Genomic DNA, 26,271 nt, shown 5'->3' with positions numbered 1-26,271 from the left:
TGGAGAGAGGACAGAGCTCAATCTCCCCTGAGCTCCGGAACCTCATACGGCACTATACGTGAAATCAGCCGTGATTCTGTCATGGAAGTCAGTGCACTGACTCACACCACTTACCGTGTTATCTTCAAATCCAGCTTAAAGTTCTACCGTGCAAAGATCAGCTGAATTCAAATCTTGAAATAGTTTTTGAAGAGCCTGGGTGCTGTTGTTTTTAAATGCTGCACAGTGGCAAACATGACATGTTGCTACCATCAAATTTAAAATGTGCTAATGGCGGGTTTTTTTTGGTTTGTTTTTGTTTTTTAAATAATGCATTTTCTCATGCATAACGGCCCAACTTTTAAAGTTCATGTAGTATTTTATTCATTGTTTAAAAGCATCACATTTTTTTAGGTGTGTGTGATGAGAGATGTGTATACCTTTTCTCATGATCTTCCTACACTGGAGCCACATATACGTGACTGATAATAAGAAAAAGAAGAAGTCGGTCTGTCTTTTTCTTTCGTGTCTATGTTGTGTCTTAGTGTGAGTAATGTTGATTGATGCCAAGTCATTCTATGACTTGCAGTCTGAGGAATAAAAGTAAAGACTGTTTTCATGGTTGATAATGATTGTTGTCATCCGTGTGCTGTTATTCACATAATAATCCCAGCTACCTGTAATTGCTGCATGCTCTGATAGTTTTAGCGAGCTCTGCAACAGGCTGCATGTCTTACGTTACCTTTATTCTTCTTTTACTGGAACTCTTAAAACAGCCTCACGAAAGAGGAAGTTTGGTCTCCTAAGGTTTTTACTCCCCCACATCTCATAGAGACCAAATACTCTGTTTATTCCTGTTGATGAACTTTGCTTAGCTCAGTATACATGAGAGAGCTTGTCTTGGCCTGCACATTTTAATAGCATACATATTTTAGCTGTTTGACCCGCTCACTCAAACACTCACACAAAGATACGCTAGCAACATTGTTTAAACTGCCTTTTAAATAGAAGGCATATTGACTAGAAAATGGATCCCATACTGAAGTAAAGATGTATCAGATGGTTGAATCTGAGAGAGAATAACGGTGCTCTGACAGTAGTGTGGCCTGTGACACCTGTAAAGCTCATTTTGCTGACTTAAAGTTTGACGTGTGCTTATTCTGTTGTGTTTCTAGGAGATGGATGGAAGTGTTGATACCAGTCTCTGGTGTGAGTAGTAGTGCTGTAGGCCGTGTCTGCAGCTGTAACATTTCCTGGCAGAAAAAATACGAGTGACTGCCTGGAGTGTGCTGTACTGTATATTGTCACAGTGATTGTGACAAGCCAGCAGCAGACATGCTGCCCAGATAAAGTGCAGTACTTGTATCCTTATTCCGTATGCACACCAAGTGTTCCTTGAATTCAGTTCAATTTTATTTATACAGCAACAGTTCTGAATAACACTCACCCTATAATATTAGAAAGAATTGCACAATCTCTTGTGAGGAAGCACTTAGTGAAAGTGTGAAGGAAAAACCCAGGCAGTCACAACCAGTTGGAGGTGAGGGGATATTGAAGAGAGCAGAGAGAGACGAGGGGAAAAACAGGGATGGATAGTCAGACTGTCAGTTGGTCGGTCTGTGCGTTGGTCTGCCACGGGAAGACGCCTGTTCTCTCAGGATAGTTTCATGTCTCCCACTATGGCGTTATTTTTGTGCCACTATTCTGAGCGCACGTAAAAAAAAAATTTGAGCGGACTTAAAAAAAAAAATTGCAGGTGCAAGTGTTGCATTTTGGGGAGAAATGTATTTTGAGCGAAGAAAAGCTAAATTTGAGTGAACAAAATTCATTGCTGCGTGCAAAAAATGTATTTCAGTGTTTGCTATTATCCACACACAGTAGCAGCCCATCTCGCTCAGTTTTTGCATTTGCGCTTGCTCGCAATGTGTTGCTCGCGCTCTCAACATTTCTGCCCGTGCGCGTTCAATTCTTTCTGTACACCGTTATGTTCGTGCCACAAAACCAGCCAATCACAGACTTGGATGCAAAAAAAAAAAAATCTGATTGGCTGTTTTGGTCTTCAATCAGCTCGAAATGACGAAATGCAATATCCCAGAATCCATTTCGTCAAGAACAACAAGACAGTGTACATCACTGTGACAACAGCATTTATTTTAGTTCAAAGGCTTTATGGTTTTTCCTGTAATACCTGGTGGTGTAGCCGGCCGATTTTTTTAATTTTTTTTGTCAGTTCAGCCTTATATATTATGTTTAACCCGAGTGACCAGCTGGTGGGTAACAGGCATCTCCGAAAACGTTAGAGCACTTTTGCAAATATGTGATGTCTTGATAAATCGAGCAGATATTTGAAGTTAACACAGCACCATTCTCGTATGAAAATATCTTAAAAGTTTATTTTGTGACCCATAAAGAGTAATATTTCAAACTCCGCCACTCTATGTTCCTCCGCCACTGCCTCGTTTGAGTTTTGAACGAAATGGATTCTGGGATATTGCATTTCGTCATTTCGAGCTGATTGAAGACCAAAACAGCCAATCAGATGGTTTTTTTTGCATCCAAGTCTGTGTTTGGCTGGTTTTGTGGCACAAATATAACGGTAGCAGAGTGAAGCTGACCCCCCCACCCACTTGAAACGTAAAGGCAAATAGGCGGAGCGGTTAGTGCTACGTTTGTGCTGATTTGTGCAGGTAAAATTAGCGTTTGTGCTGCTATGATTTGAGATATTCTGTTATGGTTTACTGCTGAAAAATGTCTTTTTCAAATGACCTTTCACTTTGTGTGTTCACTTGTTCAATAAAGTTCTGTTAAAAAACCCTCTTGTTGTATTTAATCAGCTAAATTTGTAATGAGTGTATTTTTTTTTTACTTCAATTTCTTTACTTCAATCACTTTTTGTTCATAAAACCACGATGCAAATGCTTGAGTATTTTTTTTTTTTTTTTTTTTTTTTTTTTTTAAGAGTGGATTAAAAAAACTTTATTGAAAACTACATTTGAACATTTTACACTCCCATGAACACTTTTTGAGAAACTAACAAGCTAGCAGTCTTTTGCATCAAATACACATTTTCTGGCAGAAAAAAATATTATTTGGCATTACTGTGTCTGAAGGATTCTTAGAACAGCGTTCATCTGATTTCTGAACAAGGTAAGCTTACATTTAAAATACTGAGGTTTTAGTTACTGAGTTAATACATGATATAGCTAACTGTCTGGATCAAAAGGATTTTTTTTCAATGTTAAACATTTTCAAAAATGTCCAAGAAAAAAGTTTCTAAAGCACTTTAAAACATGTAGCACACTGGACTAAAGTGCTGTACAGTACATGGGTTAAATACTCAGACTCAGTTTAATAAACTCACAAATTTAATAGCTCCATCTTAAAAACAATAATTCCACAAAATATGAAAGTGTAGATTGGTGGAGAACTTGGGGGAGGGGTTGCTCCTGGCTGTATATATAGTTCAGAAATCACGTTTTGCTCCATCATAATCATAGTGCGTTGTTTTTTTTTTTGTTGTTTTTGTTTTTTTTGTTTTTTTTGGTGTTTTTTTTGTGTTTTTTTTTTTTTTTGTTTGTTTTTTTTTTGTGTTTTGTTTTTTTTTTTTTTTTTTTTTGATGCGTCGAAAGCCACCTGTAGACAAGGTTTCCATTTTTGCAGTTCTTTGCAATTCAAAAGAGGCCATAGTCCAAAATGGCAAAATAGCCACTCCAGCTGCATCAGTCTGGAAAGAGCTGAGTCAGCAGCTAGAAGACAAGATGTCAGCAAAGGCCCTGTACACTTTTGTGAAGCTAAATAGACACAACATCTGGTCAGCTTTGGAAATCAGTGATCAGGAAAGTAATAGTGAAGGAGAGTTAGATTCACATTGCATTTCTCCTGGACAAGAAAACTGTCAAGCTTTTGAACTAGAAGTCCCTTTTGAGGACTGGGTTAAATTTATTCCTGAAAAGGTTGAATACAATGACAAGTTTTCTCCTACCCAAAAAAGGGAATACACAATTTTGAAACCTGGCACTTGGACTCATATCATCAACGATCTTATATGGAAGAAGATCAAAAATACATGTACACTTGTGTTCCGTAGAGCAAAGGTCCATCCAACTGTCAACAATAATTATCTGGACATCAGAGGCGACTGTAAGGAGTGTCATGGCCAGTTAGAAATGTCATGTGACAGCCAGCAATTAATAGTCCAATGGTGCTCCAGTGTTTCATGAGAAATACAGATTTCTCCCTGCACACTGGCCACTCCAAGCGGTTCATGTCTGGAAACCTGCGTGAACAGATCGCTAAAGAGCTGTGTGAGGGCAGAATGGAACCAGCTGTATGGAGGTCAGCGAGGGCAGCAGATCTGATGGATGTTGGAGATCCTGAGCCAAGCCACCTTCCAAATTTAGCCACTCTGCGAAAAGCCAAACAAGAGAGAAAAGACTTGGAATTAGGAGATAAGGACCCCATTGCATCTCTGCAATTGTTAAAATATAGTGTTCCTCACAGTGGTAGCATCCGAGATATTGGACTGGACAGGTTTTTCTGTCACTACTGGAGTCAAACACAGACGCATGTTTATAAGACATTGTCAAAAAAATCTCCCCCAACTGTGTGTTTTGATGCAACCGGTTCAGTTGTGAAAAAACTGCTGAGACCAAATGGCAAATCTGGCCATATCTTCCTCTATCAAGGTATTCTGAAAGAAAACAATTGCCCCAGTGTCCCAGTGGTGCAAATGCTGTCGCAAACTGGTTGACAGAATGGATTCGTGCAGGTGCACCTGTGCCAAAGGAAGCTGTGAGTGACTTTTCTCTGGCAATTCTGGGAGCTCTGGTCAAGGCTTTCACTCCTCATCCTGATCTGAAGTCCTACCTTAATGAATGCTTTCATGTCCTTCTTGGAACCCAGTCTGCCAAACTCCCCCCTTGTTATATCAGGGTTGATGTTGCGCACTGCATCAAGATGATATGCCAGTGGGACTGCCTGAAGAAGAAAACACATCGTGTTAAAGATTTCTTTGTCAGGTCATTAGCAAAACTTCTTCAGTCTCAATGTTTGGACCATGCAAAACAGCTCCTACATGCTATCACTGTTGTGGCCCTCAGTGAGGCAGAAGGTGATGACAGTTCTGGAGCCCCTCTTCCTTCAGAAAGGTGCAAGAAATACTTGAAAGCCCAAATTGCTCAAGACTCCATCATCATTCCAGGTGAACAGACGGAGGAAAGTGAGAGAGTGGATTCAGTGGATGAGATCCAGACTGACCTACGACAGTGGGTAACAGAAATATGTGAGGAGAACAGGTCACTTGCTGCAGCAAACGGGGATAGAGATAATATTCACTTTCTCCCTGAGATTATTCCTCATATAATAAGACTGGCAAGTAACTTGCCACTCTGGACAGGAATAATGGTCCCTCTCTTCCAAAGCACCAGCATCACAGCAAGTTCAGCCACTGTTGAAGCTGAGTTCAAAAACATAAAACATGGCCTTTTCAAACACGACAACTTGCCTCTTCGAGTCAATCGCTTCATTGCTCGTCATCTTTCCTTCATCGAGGGAAATATGCGGATTTGTTCTGCAAAAGAAAAGGTCAAAGATGAGGCAACAGTGGGATCACTGAAAGTCACAGATGCCAATTCTGGATCCATGACGACTCACAATGCAGAAGACAAAATAAAAATGGATGCTCACCCGTTTGTGGGATCTGATGCTGCCACAAACATTCTTCCGGCTGATGGGGATGCAGTTGAGAACTGGAGGGGCCTAGCTGTTCCACCCAAAAAAAGGAAGAGGACTTCCTACCTCTCTTCATGTACCGAATGGCTCCATGCAGATGAAACTTTTGGGGCCAAAAGAGTGAAAGTGGGATTATTAAAAAATGAAAACCTCCATCAGCCTATTCGATTAGGGGAATCGACAATCTCTGTGCTCAATACCTGTGCATTTGATGCATTTTTTCAGTGCTTATGTTGTGCCTTCTGTGACAGCTCCACATTTCAAAATGCTGTTCTGAAAGACAGTGAAAACCCAGTCCTGCAGCTGGTGAAAGCCATTGACACAGATGGTGTGACCCAACAAACCTACAGAAGGAGAGCAGAGCTGCTTAGTGTAATGTTTGAAGCTGTCTCGTTAAGGTCTGGTGCGATCCAAATCGATGCTCAGTGCAATATCTCCGCTGTAATTGCTAAGACAATGAGGAACATCTCAAGTGTTTATTTTACCAAACACTGCTCCTCACAGCACTGCTACCTCAGCAAAGGGATGACAAGGGAAGTGCCATTTGTTTCTCCTGCCATCTCTGTCCTCAAAGAGTCTGGTATGGCTCATCTTGGCACGGCTGTGGAAGCAGGACTTGGCCTACCTGAGTCTACCTGCCTCAGGCCACTCTCCAATCCATCTCTGTGTCCATCAGAATTCAAAACAGAAGACAGCACCACAGGAAATGAGCTCTGTGCAGGGACAGTTACTCACAGCTACAACATTGGAGATATCGTGTGGATTGATACTGACCTTGCAAACCAAACAGAATTTCCACTGAATGAATTTCCCTCCAACCTGGTTCTCCAAGGAAAGTCGTTCACTTTGAGGGCATTAATTGCTTTCCATGGAAAGATGACCACTGATGGTTTGGGGCATTACACTGCATACTGCAGGAGAGCTCCATGTGTGTGGGAGTGCTATGATGACCTGGGAAATGGAGTGACAGGAGCATCTGAAAAGAAAAAAATACAACCCCATGCTGTGTTATACACAGTATAATGAGTGCTGCCTGCATTTTTCTGTTTTATTTGGTTCATTACAGTTACATGTGTTCAAATGGCTAGTGTGTGTTATCAGTAAGTTCAGTTTTGCACATAAAGTTAAAGTTCTAAATTAAAAATCTTTTAACACTCTTTTCTTTGTCAGTCTGATGCATATTTGCTTTTACACACCCAGTCACCTTCACCCGTAGCCTTGAAAGTAACCGTTCCATTTTTCTGTCAATAATTTTTCTGTATTTGTTTTGTGTTTACCTGGTGGCTTAAGTCAGGGGTCAGCATCCTTTTCATTTCAAAGGGCCCCTTTTGCCCCTGCTGCTACACAACGTGTCTAGAGCCTTAAAAAAAGAAAGCGCTTATAAATATCTAAAAAATGAGTTGTTGTATTGTGTAAGCTACAGAAATGTAAATAAAAATGTTTATCTTTAGATTTGATAAGACAATGAATCATCAAAGCTTTATAACGGAAAAGTATTTGTTAAAATGAAGCCAGCTACGTGAGTCCTTTCCATAATAATTGAAAATTAGGAAAGATGGGCAACCAACTTGAAAATTACAGTAAACAGATTTGAAGCTAAGAAACATTAAATCACTTTTAAAAGCCTTGTACATTCAGTGAATAGTCAATGCAGATATTTCATAAAAAAAACAAACTGTTAACAGAACCCTTTCTTGTTGTCTTTATAATAAAAAAATGACTGACTTGGTCTTATAAGAGCCACAGTGGAGGGGCCGGAGAGCCACATGTTGCTTTAGAGCCGCAGGTTGAAGATCCCTCGCCTAGGTGCTGTGGAATATTCAGTCTTCTACACGTAGGTAACAACCTATCAAAGCAAACACTTCATTTTTTCTGAGACAGCTACATTAATAATAATGAACATATATAATTCAAAACAAAATCATAGAGGCCAACTGGGTATGTAAAAAATAATAATTTAGGTATACGTGAATCACTTCACATGAAACTCAGTTTTGCCACAGAAAAAATAAAAACTTTAGCCTACCTTGTGTACGTTTCTGCACTAGTAACAAAAGAAATATCGACCTTTCCGCTGAATAAATTGTGTTACTAAAGTGTAAACTAATAAAAGTTAATATGCAGCAAGCCTAGAAAAAGTGCAAAACTCCACAGCTGCTGAAACTCACTGCCACAGACACTGGTGTTATACAGCGTAGGCCGTAATAATTAAAATCATTATATCTCAGATACTGTAGCAGCACAAACGCTAATTTTACCTGCACAAATCAGCACAAACCTAGCACTAAAAAAGTAGACCATTTTGGTTTGTTTTGGAGCAGTCTGGGGAGATGGTGACCTTTAAACATTATTTTATAGGTCATTCAATATCTCGGAAACCATAGCAGCACAAACACTAATTTTACCTGCACAAATCAGCAGAAACGTAGCACTAAAAAAGTAGACCATTTTGGCCCGTTTTGGAGCAGTCTGGGGGGATGGTGACCTTTGAATGACCTATAAAATAATGTTTAATATCTCAAAAACCGTAGCAGCACAAACGCTAATTTTACCTGCACAAATCTGCACAAACGTAGCACTAACCGCTCCGCCTATTTGCCTTTACGTTTCAAGTGGGTGGGGGGTCAGCTTCACTCTGCTTATAACGGTGTACAGAAAGAGTAGAACGCGCACAGGCACAAATGTTGAGAGCGCGAGCAACACATGGCGGGCAAGCGCAAAAACTGAGTGAGAGGGGCTGCTAGTGTGTGTGTGTGTGTGTGTATGGATAATAGCAAACACTGAAATACATATTTTGCACGCAGCAATTAATTTTGTTCACTCAAATTTAGCTTTTCTTCGCTCAAAATAAATTTCTCCTCAAAATACAACAGTTGCACCTGTAAATTCTTTTTACGTGTGCTCAGAATAGTGGCACAAAAATAACGTCATATCCCACCTGCTCTTGTGTTTTGCTGCTGCAGTCGCACTGCACAAGGCTGAGGTTGTCACTGTTTAGGCTTATAAATCATCAAGTACTCTTGAGTTTAACAGTTCTTTCATGTCACTGCATATGACTTAAATTCATGGAACCCACTGACAGTTTCAGCCTTTAATATTTGTTGGTCTCTGGAAGTATTTCATTCCTCCTGCTCCAAATTTCCACATATAGACAGAAGTAACTTGGTGTGTTTGATCTTTTCCTCTTATCTTGTGAGAACAGTGTGTCTCCCAGATCCTAGCCCTGACAGAGGATTAAAAATGTCACTGAGGGTGTTTAAACCGTGACAGCAGTGATAAGTGATAACATGTTTTCATTTCTACTCACTGGGGACACAAACTGAAGCCTCGTCGGCACTTTTGCTGCTCACCGACTCCCTGCAGTCGCTCCAGATGTTTCGCAGGACCCTCTTAGAGGGTTTGTCTGCTGATGATACTTTACAGTTTTTGTTACTGTCATGAAATCATCACTACTGCCATTTTGTGTCTGGCAGGGCGACATTTGCTGACGTGTAATTGATGTGGCTTGGTTTCAATGAACCATAAATGGGGAGAAACGTCTACCAGGCCCATCCTCTAAACAATAACCGTGTGTTCTTGTAAGCCCGTTTTAGAGTACAGTCAAAGAACCCTTGGGAATATTCCTTTCAGCACATTGAAACCTTGAACTCACAACACGAGCAGCTTCTGTTTAAAATAAGACACATTCCGAGGCCAGTCTGAGCCTGTGACTAAACAGTAATCTTATCCTACAGCCTACTGTGTCATTAAGATGAATGGTTTACAGAGATATTGTTCTCCTGTCAGAGCACTCATTTAAAGTGGTACACTCATATTTTGAGGTTCCTTCCCAGGGTCAGGGAGGTGCTGCCTTGCTGTGATGGATTTGTCTCGTCTCTGAAATGAGTGTACAGAGCACTCTGTCATTTGCTTCTTCAAATGATGTCAAACAAAAGAAGTGCCACCACAGGCATCATGTAAGATAGTTATCAACTTAAATGTTGTTATGCATAGATTGTATTTCTTTTAGTACTTTGTATTCACTGTAAGCCGAAAAAAATTGACCCAGAACTACTTTTGTGGGTCCTCTGGTTTTAGAATAAATAATACTTTAGATCAAACGTGGAAGACAGGACTACACCCAGACTGATATTTGGTCATTCAAAATCCTACATATCCAGTTTATTTTATGTGTGTTTTGTTGTTTTCGAGTGGCGTCCAGTCTGCAAACTATACAATATCAACACATGTTTGAAGGGTGTTTCTTTAGGGTCTTCTTTACTTTTTTAAATTTTTCAATGATCGGCCATTAAAAATACCAATGCCAGTATACTGGCAGATAACTAGCAGAGCAGTCCTTCAAGGTCTGACACCTCCCAGCAGGATCAGGTGTTTTTTGGACAGAGTCACCTATCAGGTGCTGTTGGGGATAAAGGGGTAGGATCCTGCGTGGTAACGACTAGATATAGTGTAGGTGGATGAATCTTTGGGGACAGTACTATTCTGGTATCCAGCTTTGGGGATCCTGAGTGAGGAGCACTGGAAGTTCTGTGCAGAGCAGCCGTGAATCGCTGCCAGGGTTTCCACCTAAGAATGAGTGGCTGAGTCATGATTGGAGAAATTAAAGAAAAATGACTGGCACTACCTGCTCGTGTCAGTACGCATCATCACCCATCAGATCTAATTGTGGGCTCGTGGGTGATTTGAAGGTCATTTGGGAAGATGGGGAAAACCTAATGCTGGAATTTGACTGATGTTTTTGAAGGAAAGGACGTGTGTGGGTCACCATTTTTTTTCCAAAAATGACGAATAGGTATGTCAAACATTAACCTTCTCCTCTCTCCAGCATGCAGTTTTTAAAACTCTTCTGCGCTGTCCCCTGCAGTATCCTAAAACACTGCGCTGAACTCAGTGGTGAGCGGAGTGCATGCCGACACTGGGAACTGGGCCCAAATTACCCTCCGTTGACTGGTTGTGGCAGCTTTACCTGGTGGAGATGTTGCTGGGATATGAATGAGTTTTGTTTTTACAAAGATTTCTTACTAGCTTTTGTCTCCTTTGGCTTTCTGTGTTTGTCTTTTTTGGACAGTATCTCATCTCACAACAATAAGCGCTTCACTGGTACATATCCTCTTTAGCAGCATGCTTCTTCTGTTTTTGTTGTTTAACAAAAAGGAAGTGTCTACGTCTGTATTTAAAGTCAAGAAATAGTGCCAGACAGGCTATTTTTTTGACATCCTGTACTGTGCAGATTTATAGCACATGAATGGATAACATGCTTTGAAAAGATGTTTCAAACTGTGGATTTTTTGGTTCTATCTTTACTTTCATTCATATTTTTGTATCAACTTTATTTAGAACATTTGAACTCAACTATGCCAATTATGTACTGCAGGATATCCCACAGGAAATGGAGCCTCTCCAGAAGGACACTTTTTACCTCCACTTTTCTTTTTCAAGGCAAAATAGCTTTCCACCACAAACATTTCCGATATTTGGTGAAGCCTTTGCACAAGACCACAATATAGATTCAGACTGCAACTGGAGACGTTGGAGGTTGCCGGCTTCGTTTTCCTTCCAAACATCACAGCCTCTGGGACACAGGCTCCTCTTTGGCCACCGCTGCAGGAAGTGACTGTTTCTCTCTCTGCAGTGGGAACCAGAGGGAGCGTTTCAGTCTTCCTCCACTCCTGCTGTAGGCTGCCACACCATATCACACATTCACTGCATTCCTGCCGAGGGTTACTGAGTTCAGTTTGTTGACCTCCAGACTAGAAAAAGAATCTTGGCTCGATGTAAAGCTGATGCTTTCCACTTAATGGGACAGCTAATTGCTGCTTGATGTTGCTGCTGCTGTCATAAACTGTTTGGTTTCATCTTCAGAGCTTATGGCATCATTTGAAGGCATTTTGAGCCAAATGTTCAAAGTGTCAGAGTATTGAGTAATTCCAGCTCACAGATCTAGAAATAATGTCCAGCTGTTCAAAAACAACTGGAACTACAACTGCAACCATCTCATGAATTGTACATCTGTGTCGAGTCCATCGTTTTCTCTCTCTCCTGTTTTCCACCCACAAAACACGCAGAGGGAGGGAGAGGCTGATGTGTCAAATCCTTCTTTGTACACTCTGGTTTGCACAGACATGCACAACAGTCCTCCAGATGGCCAAACAATTCACTCTGTGGACTTTTTATTTGTCTGTGATGCTTTTATTGAGAAACATTAGTTGAGCTCCCGTTTAAAGCCCAAAGCTCCTGTTGTCTGTATGATATGATGGAAGAATTATCCTTCTAAAAATACCCCAGAAGCTCATTTCCGTTTATATAATCTCCAAATATTTATTTAAGCTCGTTTACAATGTGATGTCTCTCTCTCACAGCAAAAATAATATGGACAGGCCCTCACAGGCTACATGCAATGTTAGGATCTACTCTTGATCCTGTCATGCCTATAAAAACCACCAGTCTGACAGAAGGGACTAATTTTTTTTTTTTTTGTTGCTTGTTTTCAGCCTTTGTAATCCCTCCAAAGATATCCCCCTGATGTTTATACTGCATATTATATGCTCCAGTGTTATGAGAATATGTAATGCAGCGTATTGTGGTGTGAGATGATCGTATACTCCTGTTTTTGAGGATTTCTAAAGAATAATTATAGGTGCGGTTTTTTTTTTTCTTACCTGTCTAATATTTTACTAAGGACTGTAATAGCATTTTTGTATAAATTCGAGTGAGTCTTAGGCCATGCTACATTAGCTTATGTCTCTGCACCACTCTGCAAGTATATCTATACAATACTAGATGGCATTGTTATTACCATGCTATGCGGATCTGTTCAGACCTCAAACACTTTGCATTTACATAAAAGATGAACTTACGTTGTTGGTTTGCTTTGGTGAGGCTGAAGCAAAAGGCCAGAAGGAGGTGACTCACTGTTGTATAGAAATATAGGAAAACATGGGAAATATTGGAAAACAGCCCTTGATTTCTGAGCTCAGTGAACACTTTTCTGATGAGTTTATAGTCTCAATCACCAGTTTCAAGTCTTGCAGAATAGAACACAAATCAACACATTCCTTTTTTTTTTTTTTTTTAAATGGCTGTGGATCAGGAGGTAGAGTGCGTCCTGTACTAATCCAAAGCTTGGAGACCAAAGTATCATTGGGCAAGATAATGAAGCCTGAGTTGCTCCCAATGCATTCGTCAGAGACTGAATGTTAGAAGACAAAACACACCTAGATGTAGACAGAAATAAGGCCCAGGTGCCAATCTGCAGCTTCCCCAGCTTTCCTGTCAGTTCACAAAAAGAGAAAAAAACTTAGATCCTTTGTAATATGCCTTCACTAACCACTGGTTAGAGCTGGACCTGAGAAATGTTGAAAAGCAGACGCTTTCGCTGATTTTACTGCAGCAGTTGACTGCAAAGATGGGTAAAATTGTGAAAATAAAGATGTATGGCAGATTTTAGGCTAGTGCATTACAGTGAGCAAAATATAGACATATGTAGTATGCGTTCATGCTTCATTCATTCATGTGGTATTCATAGTCAGTAGTGTGAAGACTAGAACACTATTCTTTCCATTTTTTGTTTTTCCTTTCCATTTTGAATTTCCTCTAATCTTCTTATGGGAATCGAGCAACATAAGGGAGTATAAGTAATAAGTATTTGACGGCCTGAGATGGTGGTAACGAAACAGAAAGCAGCCTAATGTCAGAAATGAAAAGTCTTGGATGTCTCCAGAACAACTCCTTCCTCTTCCTCATTTTATCTCATCTTGGCTGCTGTTCCAGGCTGACAGAATGTCTCGAGAAACGTCATGGAAAAGTTACAAGCTAAAGGGGAAGGTCACAGCTCTGAAGGATCTGAACACTTTCCATGTTCCCTCCTCCGCTACAGCTGTGTTTATTGTGAGTACTGCTTAATCTCACAGCAGAGAAGAAGAAGTGAAACAACTTACCAGCTAAATCACAAGACGGAATGGCAGGATAAAGAGCATGTGCACTTGCTCCAAACATCTGGTTCAAGGCATATGGTGACGGTTAGCTGTTGTAGACTCGTGAAGTGTTGATCGCTGGTATTTTCTTCTGTCGGCACGCCAGTTCATTCCACGATTGGTGCAGTGGTTTAAAGACTGTCAGCATCTAGGAAAAGAAGCGGTGCCTAACATATGACGAAACAAAGACATCTTTAACTTGGAGTTTGGTCAATTTTAAGCTTGTTTAAGTTGAGCATGAACATCTCCTAGCATGAATTTGTCTTGTTGCATAGACTTTTATAAAAAGATCCCCACATAGTTGATCTTCTTCTTTTCTTTATTTATTTAAAGAAAAAAATTGCAGCCATGCAGTGTGATGCAGAAAACAACATTTGTATACAACAGGAAATTCCAAAAGCTCAGTCATAAGCGCTGGGAAAGAGCACAGACATGAATATTTCACATAAATATTAGAGGAGTATTTGCACACAGCAGATCTATTAGCAGCTCGCCAGGACATGTTGAATGAGAACACAGCTACACTTCTTTTATCCTCCCCATACTGTCAGGAAAAGATCCCAGTTCGTGCCCTCTGAATGCCCACAAAGCAGCGCAGTCATCTAAGGACACGTTCCCAGTGTTGGTACTGTGAGTCAGCCACATGCCACTCATCGTGGTAGCCTCCAGTGACTGAGGGCTAGGAGTGGTGCTCTAAACAAATTTCATTTGACTGGTCTCAGGTTTTCAACCTTGAGAGAAAAAAACATGCACAGTTCTGCAGCATGCACTGAATAATTAGGAAGTGTTTAGACAAGAATAGGAAGAATTTACTGCATGTCTGTGATTCCAGACAGTATGTTGCACAACCCTGACCACTTGCTTGATGATTAGAAAAAATGTTTCCTCTTGGTTTTGAGAAGTCTCTGTGACCTCTTTCAGGATCTGGCTGCAATCAGAGGCTCAGTTTTTCCTCCTAGTAGTGTCTGATGTTGACTGGCAGTATACTGTGATTGTCTTTCTTGACTGCCAGGAGAGCCCCTTTGACAGAAGTAGGAACCACTCCTACAGTGATTTCATTTGTTAGTGACCCAGTTATTTCTTAGTCTCCACAAATAACTTTCTTCAGTGTTTTTTCCATTTTAACGGCTTTGAAATAGGAGGACTGGAAAAGTCAAGTGTTTAATGTACCAGCCTACTCGATTAACGTGCTACATAAGAACCAGTCCATTCCTTTTCTGTTGATAACGTCTGTATTGGTATAGTTTGCCTACAGCATGTCCTTCCTCTTTCTTATCATTCTCTGGGAGCAGATTCATGAATTTGGTCTTTGTGGAGGGTCTTGGAACAGCGGGTGTGAAATCAGCTTGTTAGTAAGGCTTCTTTGATTGCAGCTGCTGTCCTCCTTATATCAAGGAGTCTTCTTGTCTCTGACTGCTCTCTCTTTACCACAGGTTGTTCTTAGACAACCAAACCAAATCAGAGTTATAGCAAGAGCTAGAGCCCGTTCTCGGACTCATTCCAGTGTTGATAAGTCAATGAGTGCAGTACAAACAGGGCAGTTTGCTCAGTGCTGGTAGGAGAAGAGCATGATCAACACTGCAATACTCCAGATGTTTCAGTTTCCCACTGTTGCAAAGGAGAAGCAAAACCACCTCTTTGAACTGTCAGCTAGACTCTGTATATGTTGCTCAATCTCATGTCACACGTGAAGTTTTGCCAGCGGCTTCTAGTGTAGTTTTTGTTCCTCTAGCTAAAGCTAAGTCCTTCAGTTCTTAGACTTAGCCAGTAATCCACTCTTCAATGATATTCAAGTTTGCCAACAAAAGCATCTCAATATATTTCCAAAGCCATGAAATGAATCACATAAAACTCCAATTTTTGCTTTTTATGAGGGTTGCTAATTATAGGGATCTATGTCCAGAAAACCTTTTACCCCACAGCTCTAAGAGGCCAATGGGGTGTTGTCATCACCCTGCTGGGTGTTCAGGTGGTATGGACGCTCAAAATTGAATGTGACCTAGGTGTTTCAAACTGAGAGCATCTGCTAAAAATATCTCTATCACATACAGTGTCGGAGCTGCCTCGCTGTAACATTGTTTCTCTGCTGACCTGCTGTGTGTTCCTCTCTCGGCAGGTCATGGTGAGTGTCACTGTGGGGAGTGTAAATGCCATGCCGGTTACATTGGCGACAACTGCAACTGCTCGACGGAGACATCGGGCTGCATTTCAGATGACGGGCAGATGTGCAGCGGGCGAGGCAGCTGTGTGTGCGGCCGCTGTCAGTGCACTGAGCCCGGAGCCTTTGGAGATACCTGCGAAAAATGCCCCACTTGCCCCGATGCCTGCGGCACAAAGAGGTAAGTGCCGTGCTGCGGTTTATACCTGTGGTTTACACAGTCCAAGTTGGAGCTTGACCTGCTTGTTTGGGTTGCTAATATCCGCTGATGGATGAGAAATAAGGTGGAAAATTGAAACCTTCAGGCTGTCTGCAACTGTAAGCTCCAGGAAAAGCTCTAAGTAGTCTAAAACCAAGACCTCACATACCTCTCTCACTTGAAGACTGATCAGAAAACTCTTCCCATGCCTTCAAAGCTAACTCTCATGTCATTTGTGACCTGAAGACATGAAACCATTTGTCTGCTGTTTGAACTCGGATCACTCCGTCTAGCAGCTCGAGCTTTTGAGAGGATGGAACTACAGTTTCCTCTCAACAGGCTTCCTGTGAGAGATAAAGTTTAGTTGACAAACTAATGTTGTTTTTATTGTGCAAAAGCGCAAGTGCTGGTCAGAACTGATTTAAAAACAGGATTTTTGCTTCCATAGTGGAAGTCAAAGGAGAGAGAGGCATCACTGTGCATTTGCTGTGCCAGAGAATTGATGACATTTCTATAACTGGACAATCAGTGGTCCAATCCCTGCTTCTTTCAACCTCTGTGTCGAAGCATCTTCTGACATGATGCATAGAACAAGTTTTGCCTAATGCATCCACTGGAGCCTGCTGGGCATAATGCTTAGAGGCATATAAGAATAGTGTTGTATCGATCTCTTTGTGAATGGGTGTCTTGTAGTAAGAAAGCGCTTTGAGCTCTCAGAATAGAAAACCATTTCTTTTAAGAACCAAATCAAGTTAAAAAGCAGCGTTTAACAAACTTGAAGCATCTGTGAAAGGTTCCTGTAACCTGCACCAGCAACAGTTCATGCACTCATCAGGTTCTTTGTTCTGTGTGCTGCACGGTTCACTTGCTGTTTAGTCGCAGTTTGTAGTAGAGACAGTTCCAGTGTTTTAGCAGAGCACAGTGGGGCACTTTCGACAGCTGATGTAGCAGAGCAAAAATAACAAACTGAAGCACAGTAACAATGTCATATGATTGGCTTTTGGGTTGAGTGATCTCTGCCTCCTGAATGTAGATATAAAAATGTATGCATATGTTTAGCGTGTCTTTGTCCTTCTCTGATTCAGGGAGTGCATTGAGTGCCGGCTTTTCAATTCTGGAAGGCTTGCGGACAATGAGACTTGCCAGCGACAGTGCAAGGATCACATCATCCCTGTGGAGACTCTCAGTGAGTAAACACAAATACACACACACGCACACACACGCTAACACAGAGACCAACTTGCTGGCAGAGAAAAGTATTCACATCAGTAGCATCTGCAAAAGTTTCATTTTTCACATTCTGCATACCGTTTATTGTTGTTACTGTGGGACTTTGCTAAAGTAATTGTCTGACTCCCACTAATGAGGCACTATTAACACCTGATGTAATAAAGTACATTCCGATGCTCAACAGCCTGAATTGCACGCGCAAGGACTTTTCCATTCCAGGAAAAACTATATTTTAAATATCAATACATAGAAGAACAGCTCGAAGTGATCTTCTACCTTTAAGCTTTCATGAGAAGCAGGATACATACACCAGACAGAAACAACTGAAGCAGCAGAGCTTGAAGCGGCTTAACTGATTAGCTGAAAGTGAAATAGTTGGCCATCTTTTATATACAGTCTATTTTAAAAACAAATTATAGGAAAATTCAAGTTTGTATTTTGGCATCACCATCTTTGCCCTTTTGGCAACAGAAGTGACCATTTTAGCAAATGGGGGGACTGGACTGTTTGATTGGACCTACAGTATTTTATTTCAGCCAAGAGTGCATTCGGCATGGACAGATGAAGTATAGTACATGTCGAGTCCTGACAGGTGTTTATGGGATTGTCTAAAGGAACGTTTTTAGTTCCAGGTACTTTGGATGGACATGTGACATGTCACAGCTGATTTAGATTTGTGCTGTGAATCTCTGACTCTATGCAATAACCTGTAAAAGTAGCCAACTTTGTTACCAGCATTCATGCTTGTGCGTGTTGTTTCATGTGTGGTGCAGCCTCGATAAGAAACAAATAAAATGTTTGGTTCCCACTCTTTGTTGTTGTTTTGGTTTGGCTTTTTTTCATTTTCAGAGACAGACACATTTGTACTTCCCTCAGGTGCATTCTGATCGTTTCAGCAATCTCCCTCGAGGAATATGCCGACCACTGGGAATTCTTTTATCGAGGCTGTGATTGTTCTTCCTGTACTAGGACGATAGCTGTTATTCTTTCACTGATAAATTTAAAAACTGTGTAGTTACGTTTCCAGGAAGGTCCACGTCAGCTTACATCATATTATGTGGCAGGGTTTTGGAGCTTTCTGGTTCCAGTAGCTTAACACAGAAGTATAAATCCCCTGTTAGCATCTACAGGTGCTACAGCCTCTGAGTTTCTTTTCTAGTATGGCTGTCACCTCTGTTCCACTCTCTGTGGTTGTTTGAGGCTTTGCTGCTTGCACCCTTTCTTTTTTCACACCTCTGTGATTGCTAATGAAAGTACACCCAGTGCTCAGCGGTCAGGCTTGGCCTCATGTTTATGTTATTATGTGGAAGATGGCGGTCTGGACCTGTCGCAGCTCCACACAGCAGGCAGCTACACCATCTCGTCTACAACCCCTCATTTGGTTCAGAGTTCAGTCTATTTTAGAATCCAATCCTCCGCTGACACCTACCCTTCTCTACAGGGAGAATCCACTCGCTAAACAAACCAAACCTGCAGTGCACTGCCTGTCTCGTGGTTCATTGTAAAAAGCCAGGGGACACCATCCAAAATGTTTGGCAGTGCATCTTTTTTTTTTTCCTCACAGCCTGGTGCTGAACACTCGGGGGAAATGTGAAATGTTTTAAGTGGCACTGTGACACTGCATGGCCTGAGTCTGTGTTTAGCCATAGAGACTATTATATTAGCATTCCATATTGGCCCAGCATGGCCCTGGCCCAGGTCTGATGTGTTTCATAGCATTCTCTACTAGTTCAGCCATCTGACTGCCCTTAATGGTCTCCACATGTACATTCCAGATACTTTGTGCATGAACTAGAGGAGCAGGGGCTGATGGGAGGGGTGGACCAGGACAGAGTGACCTCATCCTCCCTTGTGAGGTTTTGAATCTGGTCAGATAATGATGATCGAATGCAAACAATGGCAAACAGAATGTCAGCATTTCAGTCAAGGCTGTCTTTTTTGTTGTTGTTGTTTTTAAATTGTGACTTCACAGCAGAGACATTGACCGATGTGTTAAACATTCATAAGTGGTTCCGTTTGCCCCTGAGCGTGAGATTCCTCTTGGATGTCTTTTGTTCCAGTATCTGAAGCCAAACCTTAATAGTTTTTTATAATATCAAAGTCTCGCTTTGTTAGAACAGCAGTAGAAAGTGAGAAACTTGCATTTATTGAAAAATGTGTCTGTGTTTTCTCCCACCTCCCACCTCCCATCTCTCTCTGTCGTGCTTAGAAACTGACGAGCCCGGCGCTGTGCTTTGTTTGTACAAGACAGACGACGATTGTGTCATGAAGTTCACATATTCTGAGCACGCCAGCGGACAATCTATACTCTCAGCTCTTAAAGAGCCAGGTCAGTGCTACAAACAACAATACATAATGTTGTCTTTCCTGGGTTTTTTGTTTTGTTTTTTAGCAGCACTTGTTGGTAAATTTGACAGCTGGTAATGATCAGGTGCTTTTGGATTGTACGTAGGTATCAGCTGCTTGATTTTCACCACCATCTTTAAAGATTCTGGGTTCATTGCTCCCAACCTTACCTCACATTATTCCCCCTCAGTGGTTACAGACAATGAACCTGTCACTACAAAGGAAGCTTAAGAGTGTAGTACTGAGTGACTGTCATTCTATGTCCAGAGTCAGGGGTGTCGAATTTATTATTTTTGGTCCAATTTGTTTTTACAAATTGGACCAAAAACAACTAGAAATTTTCAGGCTGTACAGGTGGATTAAAACGGTCATATTCAATACAAACATTTGTTAACATTACTGTTACTCAAAATAAAAGACTGACTGCAGAAAACATTGACTAATTCTAAGAAGTGACATAAAAAAATTTTCTGGTCAAACTTTTGTTTTTGATTGCAAATGTGGGGGATGTCAACTGTTTCATGTTACCCGAGTTCGCTGTCTCCATTTACACACTGGCTCCAGAAAGTCCACACGTCTATTTTTAAGTGGGCAGAGTGACACCCTGGTCCTCTTGCTGTGTTTTCAGTGCCGCCTTTAATGCCCCGTGTCTTCAGTAACATTCATGTTTTTAAGAAATAACTACTTGTGACTTCCCTGTGATACGAACTGGCTGAAGCAGACACTCGGTTTCTTCATTGTGCCAGTGACTGTCCGGTCACCTCTAAGACCTTAGAGGTTTGTTTGTTTGTTTGTTTGGTTTTTTTTGGGGGGGGGGGTGTTGGTTCCAAGCCATTATGCCCGATCTGTTCAGCCACCATGCCATCCATTTCACCTCACCAATGTTTGCTGAAGATAGGGAACAAAGAGCTGTGACTTAAGTTAAGTGAGCTTGTGTTAAATGTTGTTTCCTGTGCCTGCTTCAGAGTGCGTCAGGGGACCAGATGCCCTGATGGTGCTGGTGGCAGTGGTTGGGAGCATCTTGTTGGTAGGACTGTTGCTGCTCGCTGCCTGGAAGCTGGTCATCACTATCCACGACCGGCGTGAGTTTGCCCGCTTCCAGAGCGCCCGCTCGCGTGCCCGATATGAAATGGTAAGGATGAGCCCAACTCATGAGTATTACAGCCCCATCATGTATACATGAGGCTCATAGTTTGAGGCTGAAAAACCTCAGCACCTTCTATGTAGGTGAGATAAACCAAGCCAGTCAAATAAAATGGGCCCTTCAGGTATTAAAAGTCTCATCTCTCTCCCCCTCAGGCCTCTAACCCTCTGTACAAGCACCCCATCTCTACACATTTTGTGGAAACAGATTTCAGCATGTACAGCAAGTCCTACAATGGAGGGCTCCACTGATCCCTCAGTACAGGGCGCGGCGGGACCGGTCCAACAAGTAGATCAAGGAGACGTGCCTGAGGTGGATGGTGGACTGAGCACACTCACCCGTCTGCACAGTGCACACCCACAGCGATGGCAGAAGAGAAATGACTTAGTGTGTTCAAAGAGAAGTCTGTGGCCTTTTTTTTTTTTATTTTCACCCGGGAGATTCAAACCACCTGTGTCTGTGCTTCACCGAACAAATTAACACCACCCTCGTCGTGATCGGGATACAGAGTGATTAGGGTTAGAAGTGAGCTCGTCTGCAGTTATTCATCATAGACCAACTTATGGAAACCATAACTCCAGCCACATAAAAGCGCTGCTCATTCTGTACAGATCAGGCAAGATATTGGCTTCTCTTTGTATATTTTTGTAGGTGTTGAAGATGCATTTTTAGCACAGACTGCGCACCCAGCACGACTCTGAACTGCAGATGATTCCAATTCACATGATTCTTAAAAAAGCACATATTTCTGAGGGGGCCGGGGCTATTAAAATGTTTGGTACTACTAACTTTTACTAAGCAACTTTTCTTACCTTCATTTTGCACAGAAGTTATTGAGTCAAGTCTTGGAAAGATTTAAATAGTTTTTTTTAATGTCTTAAGTGTGTGTGTGTGTGTGTGTGTGTGTGTGTGTGTGTGTGTGTGTGTGTGTGTGTGTGTGTGTGTGTGTGTGTGTGTTATTTTGTGCTCCAGTTGCACTCAGTTGCAGGGTACAAACTCACCCTTCAGCATCTGAACACTGACGTTTCAGTCTGGTGTTGCTCTGTAACAAGAAAAGAACAAATCTGGCAACATTTTGGTCTGCTTTCTAGAGCTGTTCTGGCCTCCTTACCACCTCTAAGACACTGCTAAAAAACCCATTCCCAAACATTTAGCTTTCTTTAAATGTACAACTAAATAAATAACATGCATTACATTCTATACGTTAAAACACATTCAGCAGGGGTCAGCAAGTATTCAATCATGGGCTCTTTAGTATATTTATATACAGTATATATTATGGGTTCATTTATTAACTTCCTTGAATATAGGCTGGACTGGATTTAATGTGGTTATGTTTATTGATATAAGCCCAGTGTTAATATTTTTAAACACGACTATTAAACCTCATCTTGTGTCGGGGAGGCTGAATGGCCAGATTTGGCCCCTGGTCACCATTAGCTTGCCCAGTTTATTTTATGTTGTAAAATAAATGAGTGTTAATAAATTAATAAGCTTAGTATTGGGAGGTCACAGGTCAAGGTCAGTCAGCTATCGCCTGACGGTAATGCCAGTCCACATCAGTTCATACCCATCTGTGTATCTTATTGGCCAATCTGAGTTGCTGCTGCCACTGCAAAAGCTGTTTTTGCAACCCACCTCAGCTCCTCTTTATCATGTATGTCATTTGTACCCGGTCACATTTTGGACAGAGAAGACAGATGGTTTGAAAGAGGAGTAAAAGAAGCCATCTATGTGCACTGTGAGCGGCCATCTTTGAATAGAGGCGGTGGTTTACGACACCAACTGTCTGCCATCTATAATCCAGTTTTGAGATCCCTTCCCAGACGCCTTAACGCCCACACACATCCTGGGCCATTTGACCTCAGGAAATCGCATGAAAGGGTGGGGCTAGGTCTCACACATGAGTTCACCCGAAACCTTGGCTGATTGTGACCTACACCCGTTTTCACACCTTGGCTCATGTAGAGGATCATTAGGGGGGTCCATTGTCCCTCTTGGGGGGGACACTCCCATAGGGCTTAAATCTGGGACTCTTAGAACTGAAGAAGCTACTCTGATGAGAGGTTAAACCTCTTCAAGCAGCTTAAAGAAGTCCAGACGCTTTTCTTTCCAAGCTCCTTAGTCTACGCTGACCTGGATGACTGAGAACCTTCACAGACATACCTGGTTCAGTATCTTGCTTCTGCAACGCCCTTCTATTTAGGCTTTCCATGTATGACAACGAGAGGGTGGGAGGTACCAGAGCCATGCCGCCAAATCCAACCTCCTGCAGATAATTTGGATAAAGTGTTTCTTACACAATTATCTTTTTGACTGTTTAGACAAAACAAGCAATATGATGATGTCACTGTTACAAAGTAACAGAACTAATAAAGTGCTAGAATTCCATTCACCAAATATGAAGCACAATCTTCTTGGAAATATTGTCAGATAATTTTACTGAAAAGCCTTAACAAAATCCAAATAGATAAGTTAAATAGGATACATTTTCACCCATTATCTAGTTTGGTTCTTTCACTTTTGTTTAATTTTTCAGTCTATGAATATGCCGCTGAGTTGAATAAAATGTATATATGCAGAAAAAAACCATTAATTATAATCAACAGTGTCTTTTTAAATGTATTGACAGTAAGGAAAATCTCAAACATCACCAGCCTCTGATTCTCTAAAACCAGCTCCCAAACACAGGGTTAGGGGTCTGCGCTGTGTGAAATAGCCAACACTGTGGTAATGACGTTCTCAACGGTTACGTTCACGTGCAGTGGAGACACAGATCAGTGTGACTGTGACATGTGCGGTGCTGTGTTAATGTTATTTGGGCACATAATATGACTGGCTTATAATATGACTCTGTATTCGCCCTGCCAGCTGTGGGAGTGGGTGGAAGCAAAGTGTCCAGGGTCATAAATCAGCAGTCGTTGTTCCCACAGGAAGAAGCTCTGTCTGAACCGTCAGAGGGAAAGCAGGACGTGTAGGGAGGGGTGAGCCTGGGGGAAGAAGGTGCTCTGTGGGCTTTTTGGTAACAATCTTAAGTGTAAGTGGCAGGAACTTGGAGTTGGCATGAGTGAGTGATGAATGTTAATAATATTACATGTGGGCATGCGAGGCTAAAAGTGCCTTGCAGTTTTCACTTGGCTCGGGTGTGCTTCTTGGCACAGCTGACTGAAGTTCTCCCACCACTACCTTTTCCAGCTCCTCCTCTTTGTACAGCCCTGAACATTTACACATGGAAAAACAGGACTCGCAGCACTCCCTGTAACACTGCATGCACACACAGCAAAACAATAAATCTGCTTTTGTCAAAACTCCGTCAGTCTCTTGTGTTTTCTTCAGTCCATTGTTGAATTTTCTCAAAGGCTATTTTAGGACGAACGTTGTGAATCCGAGTTCTATTCCAGGACATCGCACATGCGTGTGTGCACACTTCAAAGTTTGGTAAAACATCTGTTTGCACCACTAACTCTGCTCTTACATGTTTGATGTGTAATTGCTCAGACAGGACTGCTTCTCTGATGCTGTAATTTACACTTGGTTAAACTCCTCCCACACATTATCATAATGACTCTGTAATTAGGTTTATTCCATGTGCTTCAAATTAACTTTTTTTTTTTCATTTTTAAAGAACAGCAGCTAATTTAGTTCATTCTCTCTGTTTAATATGTCACTAAATGTTGCACTACACATTTGTGCAGAGTTAATTACATGTACACATATCAGAATCCATACAGAGATGTGAACATTCGCATGTAACAGTCAGTATTTTTTGATTTGTTATTTTTATGTTAATGATAAATGATTATAAAAGATCTTATAAATGACAGTTTTGTCTCACAATAAAGTGAAATGTGTTTAGAAATTTTACAAAGGGATTGAAGACACTTTGTACTTTAGGGGAACCCCTTTAACAAAGCTGTTAATCTCCACTGCTTTTGCATTGTCCTCAGTTTATCCCCGTCCCCAGAAATGTCTGTGAGATGCTGTATGTACACACACCAGAAAAAAAATCTTAACTCATTCACTGCCAGCCATTTTCAAATCAGGTAACTCCCCACCGTCAATGGCAGTGAATGAGTTAAAATGCAACAAAAGAAAATACTTTTTTTCTTTTGAGGTTTTTTTTTTTTTTCATATTTTCACGATTACCTCCATGCTCCTGGGACAGAGTTTTACAAAGGGCTGATATCCTTGTCGATAATACAGAGGACAGTGTAGTGTTGTCGGTGTTGATACAGTGTTGTCTGTATGTAGGTGAGTCTTTCTCAGCTCCATCCAGTCCGGCCAGTTTGCCACAGATACGGGGTCTGAGTTCTTCTAAAAGGGGGAAAGTTCCACCATCAGTGACCCTCAAACAAAAAGCTTTTTTCTTTCATTGCAAAGGTTCAGGATAACACAGCACACATTGACCGGCTCACTCGTGTCTGTGGTTAAGATTTCTTCAAATAGGAAGGAAAAACTCTGTCCTGTGTGTTTCCCCGCTCAAGGTGAGCTCATAAATCTCCACACCCACCCTGGGTGGTTTTGAGTTTGTCTCTTCTCGCCCTCCTGCCTGGTTTGTAGCACCAGCACTGTGAGACACTCGTGGAGTCGCAGAGCTTAGGTTCAGCATGGCTGCCAGAGGAAGGAGGGACGGAGGGAGGGGGAACTTTAGTGTAGATAACAAAAAGAGTAAACATGGGAAAATAAAGTGTTAACAGCTGGAAGATGATAATGGAGGCTAATTACTGCTGAACAGACGTCTGACTTCATGTTCTGATGAACTACAGCTCGGGGGGATAGATGGTCTATTTACTCCAGTTCTGTTAAACTGACATTTTATCATTTTTAAGTATGGTGATCCCTGGCGCATCCCACTGGTTATATTTGTGAAGCAGGATCCATGTGGTTTTTAAACCGTCCAGCATTTTCTGACAGGCCTTTATGGAAGCGTTTGCTTTAATATGGCTTTAATGCACTGATATAATGGACAGCTAACTGAGGTCATAGTTGAATATTTCACTTCCTTTTTTGCCATCTTTCCTGTATGAAAAACAAGCTTCCTTCTGCTTTATTGCCACAAAACATCGTGTTTGTGCTCGCCCTGCATCATTTCACTGTCCTTCTCAGACTGACACCTACAGCTTGGAGATCTGCTGCAGCTGGAAAAGTGTAACTGCTTTTGTTTCATTTTGTATGCTTAGTCATTTAAAAAAGAAAAACGGGGGGGGAAATAAAATCCCACACTTAAAATAAAGAGTAAAAGTAAGCGACTTGATAGACTTCATGAAACCTCTCCAGCACTTATTTGTGAAGGTATTTTTAAGTTTTACGTAAACCAGCTTGAATTTCAAGGCTCACGTGGGCGTAAAACTGGACATACAAAGTGAATGTACCAAGTCTGTCCCATATTCAACAAGTGAAAATAAAATAAACAATAAAAGGTGAATCAAATGGACCATTACGGCAAGGCTGGGATGGTCAATTTGGTAAAGTAAATCCGTTGGGCACAATCTTACTAGAGGCATCATCAGCT

At 41.5% G+C, this 26,271-nt stretch overlaps 1 protein-coding gene across 1 annotated transcript in view; it reads left to right on the top strand.

The window, feature by feature from the left end:
• Window positions 1-24,070, top strand: part of itgb5 (integrin, beta 5) — a 47,879-nt gene extending 23,809 nt beyond the window's left edge. Inside the window, exons 12-16 of the mRNA XM_040006703.1 lie at window positions 15,799-16,021; window positions 17,125-17,225; window positions 19,479-19,598; window positions 20,581-20,747; window positions 20,915-24,070. Coding sequence (XP_039862637.1) covers window positions 15,799-16,021; window positions 17,125-17,225; window positions 19,479-19,598; window positions 20,581-20,747; window positions 20,915-21,010 — 707 coding nt within the window. The 3' untranslated portion in view covers window positions 21,011-24,070. The remainder of the gene's footprint in view (window positions 1-15,798; window positions 16,022-17,124; window positions 17,226-19,478; window positions 19,599-20,580; window positions 20,748-20,914) is intronic.
• Window positions 24,071-26,271: the final 2,201 nt, after the last annotated feature.

The sequence above is a fragment of the Simochromis diagramma genome, unplaced genomic scaffold, assembly GCF_900408965.1.
Source record: "Simochromis diagramma unplaced genomic scaffold, fSimDia1.1 OVJJ01000514.1, whole genome shotgun sequence".
NCBI classification, from domain to species: domain Eukaryota; kingdom Metazoa; phylum Chordata; class Actinopteri; order Cichliformes; family Cichlidae; genus Simochromis; species Simochromis diagramma.
This window is presented reverse-complemented; position numbering and strand designations above follow the sequence as displayed.